This window comes from Spodoptera frugiperda, chromosome 13, assembly GCF_023101765.2.
Source record: "Spodoptera frugiperda isolate SF20-4 chromosome 13, AGI-APGP_CSIRO_Sfru_2.0, whole genome shotgun sequence".
Taxonomy (NCBI): Eukaryota; Metazoa; Arthropoda; class Insecta; order Lepidoptera; family Noctuidae; genus Spodoptera; species Spodoptera frugiperda.
Genome location: NC_064224.1, coordinates 8,695,094 through 8,708,630, shown reverse-complemented (window position 1 = coordinate 8,708,630; position 13,537 = coordinate 8,695,094). Strand labels below are relative to the sequence as shown.

Here is a 13,537-nt window from a genome sequence, read left to right as displayed (position 1 = left end):
TACTACATGGAACTTATAACACAAATGGTGAAAAGTGTGTGAACATCTGTACATTGTATAGCGGTATTACGTGCCGTAATGTGCACTTCTGCCTACACTATAACTGGCTTCTTGGTCTCCAGACCAATAGTACAACTACTCAGGAAGACATATTTGGTTCCCGGGTCAGGTAAAGCATTCTTAGAGTATTCACGCACTTGATTAATTATGTCGGATGTGTTACATTATAATATTGGCAATCGGCTCATGCTTTATTTAGTACTTAGGTACTTGGGATTCTCCTGGTAAAATCTAAATACTATTAGACTGAGTTGAGTAAGCTCTAAATGAAGCCCTTAGTAAGTTTCCTAAACCATGGATGTTATATAGGTACGAATCTGCATCCATTTTTGTCTCAGACGGCAGTCATTGATGCCAATATTTTATAAATGCATTCACTTCTATCAAGGGGACTACCACTACCTTATGCTTCAGTCTGATATTTATTTTATTTATTTATTTATTTATTATCATACTTACGAGGTATATAATAATTATGGCTTTATGGGGGGTCTGACATAAGGGAATTACGAAAATGTTGTTAGTTTTTAGTTAGGACCTCTAAATTTCGAGATAGACATTGCATTTTTTTAAGCTTTTAACTAAATAAGGGTCTGTCGGAGGTCTACAGAAAAAGAATTATTTAGTGCTAGATAAATCTATTTTAATTTGTGGTCTATGAAAAGACACTTAAATCATTAACTTAGGAAAACGAAATAAAACACAAAAACTAACACAATATAAAACAATTTATTCGTAACAAAATAATGATTAGACATTAAAAATAATTAAATAGGTATGTACAATAGAATAATTAGCTACTATCACAAATAGTTGCGTCCGTCCGCTCGTTGCTTCCACTAGTTTGTACTTACAATGTGATTGTTACATAACTTACACACGACAATGGCAACACTGGCTTTATAACAAACATTTTTTAACTTAGGCAACACTGTTTCATCTGTCAATGTCAGATTTGTAGGTTAAAAATGTCAGAAAGTCATTTTTCTATACTTTTTGGCACAATTTTGATAAACTTTCTGCGTTTAATACAGTTTTATGCTTAACGTTTTTTCTCAAAAAAAAAAAAGTTGTCGATTTATGAATCAATTTTATATTCCAGTGTTACCATTCTCATACGATAATATTATATCACCTAAAAAAATGGCGGATGGCCAGCTTTGATCATTTATCGACCAACACTAAGGAACATTAAGATATACGTAAAGGGACATTGTTATAAATTACTATTCTCATTAAAATACATATAAAAATTGGTCCAAATGTTTTGATCCGTTGAAATCAAGTATAAAACTTGGCAAAGTTATTAGTTATCCCATTTTGAAAGACCAGAAACTTTGCCTAGCATTATACTCGACAAAAACCTTGTGAATTGGAGACCCAACATTAAATTACCTAGGTACGTATAAAAATATAATTTCACTGGAATAAATTAAGCAGACATTTGATCTCCAATCAACAAGATGAAAACCGTAACAATCGGAAACTAGGGAACACGTAACACGACCGATTCTCTCAAATATTTTATAAATAAATCTTGATTTTTCTCAATGACATTTCAGCAACCGATTTTTACAAAAATCGGATGTAGTAAAATCGGTATCTCGTTTAGTTCTGTATTCGATTGTCCCTAATATTCCGATTGTTACGGCGTATGCGTGGGTTGGCCCGATGCAGTAATACTAACAGCTAGCGATTATTCATATAACACAAAATATTCACGTTAAACTATCACTTTATGCCTTCTCCAGCTTGGACGGCCTGTGGACAAACAAAATTGTAAATTAGTATAATTACGAGAAAGTTACATGTCCATCACCATCAGCAAATTAAGCCGCGAGTGTTCATTACTGAGCTTTAGATCAGACCTTAAGTCTGATCAGACATTAAGTGTGACGTGTGTGAGGGAGTGATGCAGGCACTGCTGGGTCAGGTCGACCGGAGTGATACCACAGCCTCACAGAAAACCGACGTAAAACAACGCTTGCGTTGTGTTTTGTTTTGTGAGTGAGGTTACCGGAGGCCCAATTACCCCCATTCTCTATCTTCCCAATCCCTGATACCCCAACAACCCTTAAATTCCTAACCCCCAAAAGGCCGGTAACACACTTTTAACGCCTCTGATGTTTCGGGTGTCCATGGGCGGCGGCGATTGCTTACCATCAGGTGATCCGCTTGCTCGTTTATAGGCTTGTACCAGAAAAAAGTCTAATTCCAAAATAAAATCCACCACAGCCATTAAACACCTGAGATCAAATGAACAATGAAGGTCTACTCACTTGCCAGACAGGATGTCCTGGATCTCCTGGAAGCTCTTGCCCTTGGTCTCGGGCACCAGGAACAGCGTGAAGAAGAAGGCAGCCACGCAGCACGCGCCGAAGATGAAGAACGTGCCGCCCATACCCAGGGCAGTGGCGATGGCACTGAAATATCTGACGACGAGAAGAAAGCAAAGTCAAAATCAAAGTCAAAGCATTTATTTCAATTAATCCTAAATAAGGCACTTTTGAAACGTCAAATTGAATTGTCCGTCAGTCTGTCTGTCAGTGAAGCTAGGCTAGCAATTTAGGTAAAAGGTTCCACTGAAGAATTTAAATTTGACAAGAGATAATGATAATTTTTGTGCTGATGTTAGTTGCAGATTAGTAGAAGGATCCACGGTAACTGTTGATTGAACTTCCAATAATCTATTGCACATTTCAAAGCCGTAATACTTTTATTTTGGAGTAAAACCGAGCAGAACTTTTTTTTTTATTCCAAAATTCAAACAGTTTCTCCCATATATATTCAATAACTTGACAAAAAAGCTAACTGAAATACTATTTAAACTGCAAGAAACCCAGCCTTTCAATGTAAATCCACAATACAAAATCTATTAATATTGTCCTTACTCCAAAGACAAATAAAATCCATATGTTACCTGGTGATCAAGAAAGACAGGACCCAGCAGAAGGCGGTGGCGATGGGCGAGGCGATGGCCTTCACTTCGATCGGGAACAGCTCGGACATGACCGCCCACGGCAGCGGACCCAGACCCCAGCAGTAAGTCACTATGAAGAGTACCAGCGACAGGATCGGCAGCCAACCAATGCTGGACACCACTGGACTACCCTTCTCAGCCAGAATGAAGAACATGCCTAGAAGACCCTGGAAAATTAGCAGAGATTGTTTTTATTTATTTATTTATTTATTTATTTATTTATTTATTATTAATATGTTAACACGGTTCAACGAACCAATTACATTAACACATACAAAATATAGAATTATAAAAATAAAATTGAAATAAAAGGAAGAAAAACATAAAAATTACATCACAATAAAATTGGTAAAACAAAAACAAAAAAGACAATCAATAATATACTATTGCACAGTACACGAAAGCAACTAAAAGAAAGAACATTTCTAGATACTAGAGGCTTTCACAAAAGCTTAGGCAGACCCTTTTAATTGCTTTAAGCTCATCCACGAATAGATCACAGTCAGGGTAGGTTTTATACTACTGATTCAAAAGGAAAGACTTTTCTATAAATAAAAAAAAAATCACGGTTAAATTAGATGACAATACAAGGCAATACTTACCAAACCAACAGCAGTTCCGGAAGCTGAGATGAGGAGCAGGATCCTACGACCCAGTCGGTCTACCACCAGAGGGGTGATGCAAGATGCAATCACCTGGAAAACGTACAAATTACTATTATTGTAAGTTGCGGAAAAATACATTAAAGAGTACAAGAGAGAGAGAGAGAGAGAATAGATACTGATTCATAAACTGGTGGGAAGTAAATTAAAAAGGTTATTTTTTTATTAAAAGATGGAAGAAAATCTTCATTGAGACTCATTTGGTAGAGCGTTCACATTCACTATTTATAATTTATTGCATTTAAAAGCAAAATAACAGCTCACAATACTACAATATTATCCATTCATCCCAAAGGTAATTCTATACAGACCAAAATAATCAAGAAGCTATACAAAAGGAAAATAGTAGACACACATACCACATACATTTTTTATCTGTACTATTTGTCTTTTATGGTTTTATTATTATTATTATTTTTTTATTAGCCGAATTTAATTTGGTACAATAATATGAAATGTATAAGGCTTTGGTGTAAAAACTGTAATGTTATACTATTTTACTTTAAATAAATAAATAAATACCTGTACAACACCAATGATGATGGTAGCGACGGCAGAGTCGAGGCTGGAGTTGGCGGCCTCGAAGATGTTGGTCATGTAGAAGAGCACGGCGTTGATGCCGCTGAACTGCTGGAAGAACACCAGCGCGCACGAGATGTAGAACGCCTTGAAGTTGCTGCCGCGGAACACGTCGGCGACCTGGAAGCGAAATATATTAATCTTAATAAAGGATATAACAGACACATGTATTTCTTTTTTTTTGAGGGGGGAAAAGCATCCAATGACTTCTCCCGCCTTGGGCGAGGCGAGAGGGAGTGTCAGACTCTTACTGACTAAAAGCCACCCCGTTCCTACTCCTGCTTGTCGAGCCGGAGCCCCGGTAAACCCGCTAGGTAGTCCGCAGCTCCGGATCAGGCCAAGAGACGGATTAAAAAAGACCAAAGACAAAAATACCAAAGAATTAAAAAAGACAGGCAGGTTGCTGATCACATGCAATTTGAGATACCCGCAAAAAAGTGACATATGAATATAACAGACATATTTGAGAGCACTGTCTAGCTGCCAATGATCAAACATGATCAATTTTACCAAGATACCACGGCCGATACCACTCTCACCGAAAACCGACGTGAAACAACGCTTGCGTTGTGTGAGTGAGGTTACCGGAGGCCTAATTACCCCCTTCCTAATTTTCCCAATCCCCGATTCCCCAAAATGCCTTTAAATTTCTAACCCCCAAGAGGCCGGCAACGCACTTGTAACGCCTCTGGTGTTTCAAGTGTCCATGGGCGGCGATAATTGCTTACCATCAGGTGATATGTGATACGTCTGTTCGATTTCCATAAAAAAAAATAAGGCGGACTGAATCCAGGAGAAGACTTGTGTCTCATTGGATACTTCAATGTTTAATTGTCATTAAAACCTCACCGTAGCGGTTTTCTCCAAGGAGGCGGTGACATCAGCAGCCATCAGGTCGAGTTCTGCCTGCACGCCCGCGTGGGAGCGGCCGCGGATCTTGGCCAGGCAGCTAGCGGCTGCTTCCCTGTCACCTGGGGTGATCATACAATAGATATTAATATTAAAAATAATACAATAGATACTACATTTAAAACCTGTATTTTATTTGATAGCAATGTGCTTCAACGCTATTTATAACTGATTTAATAGAAGTATTTTTGTGTGTCGAACAACCTTAATTAATTCTTTATTCTTTAACAAATGCATTATAGGTAGATGGGGTTTAAAAATTGAATAGAAATATATTTTTTATTTTGTCATATAAGTTGTCAATACTCAGATAAAAAGGAGTTAAGTTTAGGAATGGGAGGTCGTCATGTCACGTATTCACATGAAGTTTCAAATCAATGTAACGTCGAAAGCATTATTTATTTAATGTTATAAGAAGAGAAAAATCACGTTTAGACACGTGCTTATGTTTTAAAATAATTAATAAAAAAATATAGGTTAACCCTATTATAATATCACCCTAATCCATTACAGCAAGTAGACTAACACATAGACATATAGACTGGGAAGCTTACCTTTAGCCAGGTAGTAGAAGGGAGACTCGGGCATGAAGAAGAATCCGACGACGAAGACGGCAGTGAAGATGATACCGACGTAGGCGATGATCATGTAGGACACGTACGGCCCGATGCCGTAGATCAGCAGGTAGCCGAGCGTGATGAACGCTTGCAGGAACGAACCGAGCGCACCGCGCGAGTCATCCTGGGGAGATGAACATGAAGTTTTAAATATTACTAACAAATATATATATAAATATGTAGTTCTTTTGGAATATGTACTTCATTTATTTATTTATCTTAATGGTTGATTATATTTTTAAATATTTAATTAAAAAAACAAACCATTTAAAAATATAAAATGCAGTAGCCCACCAGTAACGGGAGAAATCCAAGCTACCGACGGTAGAGCTCAAGAGAATATAGTAGCTATGGAACAGTTAAGTCTGAAAACGAACTGAGATTGCTCAGTCTCAGACTTAATGGTGTGAATGATTTGAATTAATATGGATAAATCCAAAGAAAACTAAAAATTAAGACTAAAAATTATGTCTCAACGTAACTTGTACTGTTTCATTTTGAGAGGTCTCGGACATTTTGGGTCAGGTTAAGGTGTCATCTCTCATTATTATTAAAAACCTTATATTGTACCCCATTCCGACAAAGGAAGAGTATTTAATTGCCCAAATTACCTAAAAGATGGAAAGTGAGATCTAATAAAACAAATAGAAAAACGGTCTTACCGTAGCAATTTCAGCGCAGTACATGGGAGAGATGGTGAACAGCATTCCGACGGCGAGACCCCAGAAGATCCTGCCACCGTAGATCATGCCGACGCTGTTGGTGGCAGCGATCAGGATCCAACCAATGAACAGAGGGATGGAGGTACTCAAGAGACCCCATTTGCGACCGATCTTTGATGCAGCGAAACCGCCGAGGAATGGGCCTGTAATTTGAATTTATTTATTTATTTATTTATTTATTTGGACAACCAGTAGCTGTTACATTACAACTTACATCTAAACACTTATGTTATAATTAATTTAAATGCACAACATTTTAAGGTGTCACAACATGCACTGTAAAATTACATAACAATGACACTGTATCAGTTAGTAAGAAGAAAACAAAAATAAAAAGATAAAATAAAAAGACAAAACAAAATAAAACACATACAAAATAAAAACAAAACAAAATAATATACGTTCAAACTTATAAATTATTCCTAATATTTATGACAATCAAAAACAAGTGAAGGGTAGTTCTTCAGAGACAAAATTTTGGATGTCTTTGGGAATATTTTTGAAACCAACTAACAAAACGGCATGTAATATTTTTTTTAGTATGGTTTAGCTATATCAGTTACTAGGACAAATAATATTTTTTAAATAATTGCAGTCTAGGTACAAAATATTTTTTTAAAGCTTGTTCTTCTGATTCATATGGTGTCCGTTTGCTTTTCCGGAACAAAGTGTGAATAATGTGAATTATATATGGATAAATCCAAAGAAAATTAAATATTATGTCTCTGCGTAACTACGAATGTACTTTGTCAATTTGAGAGTCTGGCTTCCTCGGACATTTTGGGTAACAGGTTAAGGTAAATATCTGCCTGTGTTTGGTTTACATCTCTCATTATTTTATAAAACTTTACAGTATTGAACTTCCTATGTTCCGTGTGAAGCTTTTTGGTTAAGAGTTTTAATTGCCCAAATTAAGTCTAAAAGATGGATGCAAGTGAGATTCATCTGTGCCTGAATAAAACAAATAGAAAAACTGTCTTACCGTAGCAATTTCCGCGCAGTACATGGGTGAGATGGTAAACAGCATTCCGACGGCGAGACCCCAGAAAATCCTGCCACCGTAGATCATGCCAACACTGTTGGTGGCAGCGATCAGGATCCAACCAATGAACAGAGGGATGGAGGTACTCAAGAGACCCCATTTGCGACCGATCTTTGATGCAGCGAAACCGCCGAGGAATGGGCCTGTAATTTGAATTTATTTGGATTAAGGTGCGTTCAGCAAACCAACGTAGAGAGAGGTTTTTAGTCTCTAGCAGTGGACTGGTAGCAGTTATTCTTTAAGGACAATTATTAGTGTCCGAATACTCAAACGCTACTCAATTTTAAGACGCTCTCAAAACTAGTTCTGTCCCTATCAATTCTTTATAAAATGACAGAGATAGCACGATATTTAAGTACAACTTAAAATTGAGTAGCATTTTAGTATTCGGGTGTAGGTCTGTTAAAGTCTTAAAGAAAATGAGGCACCTACCGAAGATAGCACCGACTGTGAGCAGGGATCCGATCCATGCCTCCTGGTCCTTGGTGACAGGCTCGCCCACAGGGTTGCTGGTGTCGTTAGCTGCAAGCTTCAGGTTCACTGGGGACGTCCATCCCATGGAGTAACCCGTCGACGCAATCGCGATATTCGCTGGAGACAAAAGAAAGAAGATTGTTAATATGGGCATAATTTTGGCAATGACGGTTGATCCAGAAGATTAGATCGTATTTGATTCCCATAAGGGCTAAAATTGGAGAGTTCCGAAGCTCGCATTGTATAAGTAGTGAAAACATAAGCGGAAATATACAGCATGTAAATATACACCTAACGCTAAAGACATTGCTAATGCCATTTTTTTTGCTCAAGCCCGCCACAACATCCCATACCGCTGCAACTCTTGTAAGCCAGGATCTACAGTAGATATACAACCATGAAAACACCGGAACACTGAAGTCCGGCGCGTCCCAGGGAAATTAATGACTGTCTTGGATCCCGCAACGAACCAAATCAGAAGATGTTAATGCCATTGTCAAATTATCCCGTAAAGTGGTGGCTACACCTACGGTTAACGTCCATTATCGCGATGATTAAAGGCAATTCCCGTTAATGTGGCCCGAGCATTATAAAGAATTATTATTAAAGACTTCAGAAAGTAAATATTTGCTAAACAAATCTCCTACTCCACGCATTTGACGGCCACGTCGATATTTGCATGCCATTGTAAACAACTAAGACGTTACACTAAACGATAACACATTTTATAATTAGTTTAACTACGTAAATACATTTATGGAGATAAAAATCTTTGTTATAATAAAAATAAATCTTTTCGTTCACGTGCACATTCTAAGATAGAAATAGCAGCTCTTGTGGAGAGATTGGACAAGATATTAGCTACTACTGTTAAGTACACTGCCTATACTACTAGTCAGTGTGTGTCTGAATTCTTTAATGAAATAGGAGGTTAACAAGCAGACAGATCACCTGATGGTAAGTGATCAGCCTCGTTCATGGGCAGTTGATCCACAACTCCAGGGGAGGGAGAACCAAGACAGATTGTAGAACCAAGTATTATCGGCCTTTGGGGTGATATGGGCCAATATAATTGTAATCAAAATGTGCCTGGGATAAGCATTCCAGTAACTTAGGTAAATTATGGATTTTTATGGAGTTTACAGAAGCTACGTGGATTTTTTGACATGTCTCCAAGCTTCCACGTCGATGCATAATTACAAAATAAATATTATACAACAAACAAAGATATGAGATGTTATTAGTTTCTCCGTTTAAACAGCCGCGAGATTTGCTTGTATTTGCATAGCGTTGCCGTAATAGACAGTGACAGTATTGCTATCACTGCACATGCTAAATTCATCATTATCAGATGGAAGACGACTTTAGAGAATGCTGCTGTTATTGCCCACCCTTTTTTAAGGGGGGAAAGTCATCCAATGACTTCTTTCACCTTGGGGAGGCGAGAGGGAGTGTCAGACTTTTACTGATTAAAAAATATCCTGTTCTTACTCCAACTTTTCGAGCCGGAGCCCCGGTTAACCTGTTAGGAAGTCTGCAGCCCCGGATCAGGTTATTGCCCACCTTAAGGTGGTTAGCTGGTTATAGAAAGTTAAGGATTCCAGAATCCCTGGCCTAGTTAAATAAAATTAGCTTGTTTTAGATAGGATATTTTATGACATCCCTTTCTAACTAACAGACAAATGGGAGTGCCATTTCGCCTATTCTTTCAAGACATTAACAACTTTTTCAATTGGACAGTGTATTTATAGTTAGACATCCAGCATTGAAATAAAATGGCTAACACAACTAGGAGTAAGAAAACCTTAAACGAAAGAAAACTAACTTTATTTTTAGTTGAGTTTATGAGTGGTAAGAACAAACAGACCGATGTGGTTTATGCTGCCAAGCCTTCCTATCGGACTTCAGTACTGCTGTGTACATATCGTTAGTACTATAAAGTTTCCTACAGTAAGCTTAAACGGAATACTAACCTTGCATTTGTTTAAAGCGGTAATACCTATAGACTACATAGTAACAGGTGTATAGGTTTTATTATAATTTTCGTGAGACATACTAAATAAATTATTATGTTATCGGCTTACCCACGTAACTGTGTATATGTATGTTCAGTTACGGCTCTTTGACAATAGAAGTTCGGTTTTAGCTAATGAAAGTACCTAGTGCTTATCGGGTTTTGGAAACGATCTATGATTTGGAACTAAGTATAGCAGCGCTTATGGTTAATTTCTGGTACTATCAGAAAAATAAGACAAATTCGCAAATGACATCTCTCTTCCTTGGGCGAGTAGAGAGGGACTGTCAGACTCTTATTGAGTAAAGACCACCCCGTTCCTACTCCTGCTTTTCGAGCCGGAGCCCCGGTAAACCCGCTAGGTAGTCCACATACTGTGCCTGGCCCTAAACTAGTAGTTAATTTAGATCCGATCCTAACATACTTACATAATTTAGGATTGATCCTAACCCAGAACTTACATAATTAAGGATCGATCCTAACTCAGAACTTAGCTGATTTACCTAGATCATTGAAAACATTATCTATAGTTTCATGAAAAAAAATCAATTTTTCTACGTCATCTGTTTACCAAGCTGCATATAGTAAACGTGTTGTGTATTTTAATTACAACACGTGTTTATTTACTGTGCATTGTGAGATTATCTTTTGCGGTCAGTGCGATATTAGTACAATACCTCGTATTTTATTATCCGCTATAGATACTACGATATATAATATATAAATAGGCTTTATTTGTATGGATTCTTGTTGTTTGTTTGTCTGTTTATGTCTAGAAATAATTAAAAGACCTATTAGGCTATTCTGTAACTACCCGTGCGGACGGCGCGTCGCGTTTTGTGAGCGCTTTAAAGAGCTATCAGACCACCACATCTGGGGCGGCCCAGTAGGCCTAATGCCTGATCCGGAGCTGCGGACTATCTAGCAAGTTTACCGGGGCTCTGGCTCGAAAAGCAGGAGTAGGAACGGGGTGGTTTTTAGTCAGTAAGAGTCTGACACTGAATAAACAAATATTAAAAAGTAAACATTATGATATTTAACCAAAGCTTACAATTTGAATGAAGATTATTTTTGATTCAGTTGTGTTTGTGAATGTGATAAAATATATTTGAGTTTAAATTAAAAGTATTTGCAATCGTTTGGAGGGTTCTCTCGTGACCGTTATTTATAAATTAAACCATTGTTTAGTTAGTTTACCTACACGTGATTATATTAGTGTTACCTAAGTGTCTAGTTAGTGACACAATCGTGGCATGATTTGTTAGAATACTAATCAAAGTTAAATAACTTTTTGGAAGGTTGGATTGGTATATTATGATATATACTACATTTTGGAATGAATGAGCCAGCTCCAGTGTACGACGTTTTGACATTTGACGTGTTTGACGTTCAAATGTGCCTTCCCGGTCTATTTGAAATATTTAATTTGATGATGATTTTGATTTTGACTCTAATTTAAATAAATGATTTGACTTTGACTGGGAAAGATTCGATTTCAGCGTTTTGCTGTAAAATCTAAAATCTGTCTATGTAGGTGCCTTCTTTAATAGCCAGCCCATGGTGTGATTGGATTATTAATAATTAATAACTCTTTATTTTATAAACACGAGCGAAGATTACATAATAAGATCGTTTCATGATACTCTCACCTACCGTCTTAGACCAAACAATAATGAGACCGGTTTGTTTTTAAAACTCTGAACTTTAAACTGTTAGGAATATAATAGGTAAGTATACCATCTGGTTCCTATGAACTATGTACCTTTGAAACCATTTCTCTTAACATTCTTTATCCATCGATATTCTATGCCAGTGTGGACATAAAAAGGTTTACCTGTTTATCTAAGCGGTGCCCGGTCTCTGTTAAATGTGTAGTCCCTATTCGGGTATACAACACCCGCGGAAAGAGCAGGGCTGGTGAGGAACTACTCTAGGTTCATCACACGGCAAATTGCTAACTAACATCTTTATTATGTATTTATAACTTCTAAATGAAAAATCACGCGATTTATATGCGTTAGTATCGTTTGAATAGTTGAATGCACTGGAGAGTGATACTTGCGGTTTAAAGGATGTCCATTGTATAACAATATTGCACCGATCATCAACGAGATGAAGTCATATAAATCGTTGTATGAATAAATTCAATAGTCTGAGTAAGTGAGGCTGACATATGCATAAACAAATAAATATAACAATGTCTAGACTGTTACACATTAGAATATTTAGTTTTTAGGGCTGTTTGTCTACAACAGATAGGTAGAAAATGGGGATCCACTATTCAGATGGAAATATTTCTAAACATAATCTGTCTGGAACTTGTGAAAACACATTTACATAATAAGTATATTCGTACTTAAGAAAGACGTAGGTATGTCGGCTAGGAGATATAGGCCTATAGCCTATAGTACTCTTGAAAAGGGATCAAAGTCAAATAGATAACATATAGGTACTTCTGAAGATACGCACAAAATATTTAGATATACCTAACCATACTACAATACTCATGAAATATAACACACGCATTGTCTAAACTACAGACGCATCGCACATCAAGATCCTCTATGCATCTGAATTCTTTGAGACATTTTCAACTCTAAAACTCTTGTTTAAAGTCGATTGTCTATTGGAGAGATATTGTAGTAGGTTGATGTGCGTGTTATCTTGTCACAATAGATAGATAAATAAGATTTGTTTAACAGGCAGTTGTCAGTGGTTTATCGAACAACGGTCTCCTCTGAATCATGAACTCAAGATTTCTCAAAGCTAATCATTGAAAACCGAGGAGAGAGAAGATTACTGTATCTTATGGAATCTTTAGATATCTTCTGATTACGTCGGTTTTTCGGCCTTCAGAATACTCAGCTTAAAACTGTAACAGTCTCATGTGGACTGTGTTCTTGGTTCGTAATAAAATAACGTCATAGGTTTGGCTATATTTCGTATGCTTAGCAGATAGCAGGCCAATATTGGGGATTAAAGATATCGGTCACCTGAAAATGCTGCTTACTCGTTATCATAGTTATAGCATATATACAGTTTTCTTCAATATAAAATACCGAATCGACAATAATACACTAACTACAAGACAACGGCTTAGAAAGGAGAAATCAAAGAATGGATGAATTAAATTCCTCAATAGGTTTATTGACCGATTCGTCACTATTTAAAACTAACATACCTAGGTTATGGAACTATAGACCACTTAGTTTCTGCCATTAACTTCGTACAAAGAACTAAGTTAGCGATTTTCCAGTATTCCCACTCCCGTAGGAATTTAAAGAAATTCTCTCTTAGTGCTTCCCATACACTCATTAAGGAACATACATACCTCAGTTTCAGCTTTCTGTAACCAGTAATTTAGGCTGTGTGTTGTCACTTGTCAGTTAGTCAGTCAGTAACGGATTCCCCAAAGAACATACATAGCCTAGCTTCAGTCCAGTAGTTTTGGTTGTGGTGCGTTGTCAGTCAGTCAGTC

General features: G+C 37.1%; 1 protein-coding gene across 3 annotated transcripts in view; it reads right to left on the bottom strand.

The window, feature by feature from the left end:
• Window positions 1-770: 770 nt before the first annotated feature.
• LOC118270239 (facilitated trehalose transporter Tret1) overlaps window positions 771-13,537 on the bottom strand; it is a 41,771-nt gene continuing 29,004 nt past the window's right edge. For 2 of the 3 annotated variants that reach the window (XM_035585695.2, XM_035585696.2), the window contains exons 3-11: window positions 8,004-8,162; window positions 6,470-6,672; window positions 5,745-5,931; window positions 5,131-5,252; window positions 4,225-4,401; window positions 3,643-3,735; window positions 2,981-3,207; window positions 2,340-2,492; window positions 771-1,821 (exon numbers count right to left, since the gene is read on the bottom strand). In XM_035585695.2, coding sequence (XP_035441588.1) covers window positions 1,797-1,821; window positions 2,340-2,492; window positions 2,981-3,207; window positions 3,643-3,735; window positions 4,225-4,401; window positions 5,131-5,252; window positions 5,745-5,931; window positions 6,470-6,672; window positions 8,004-8,162 — 1,346 coding nt within the window. In that variant the 3' untranslated portion in view covers window positions 771-1,796. Of the gene's footprint in view, window positions 1,822-2,339; window positions 2,493-2,980; window positions 3,208-3,642; window positions 3,736-4,224; window positions 4,402-5,130; window positions 5,253-5,744; window positions 5,932-6,469; window positions 6,673-7,511; window positions 7,715-8,003; window positions 8,163-13,537 lie in introns of all 3 variants that reach the window. The other variant, XM_050698156.1, reaches the window with a different exon arrangement.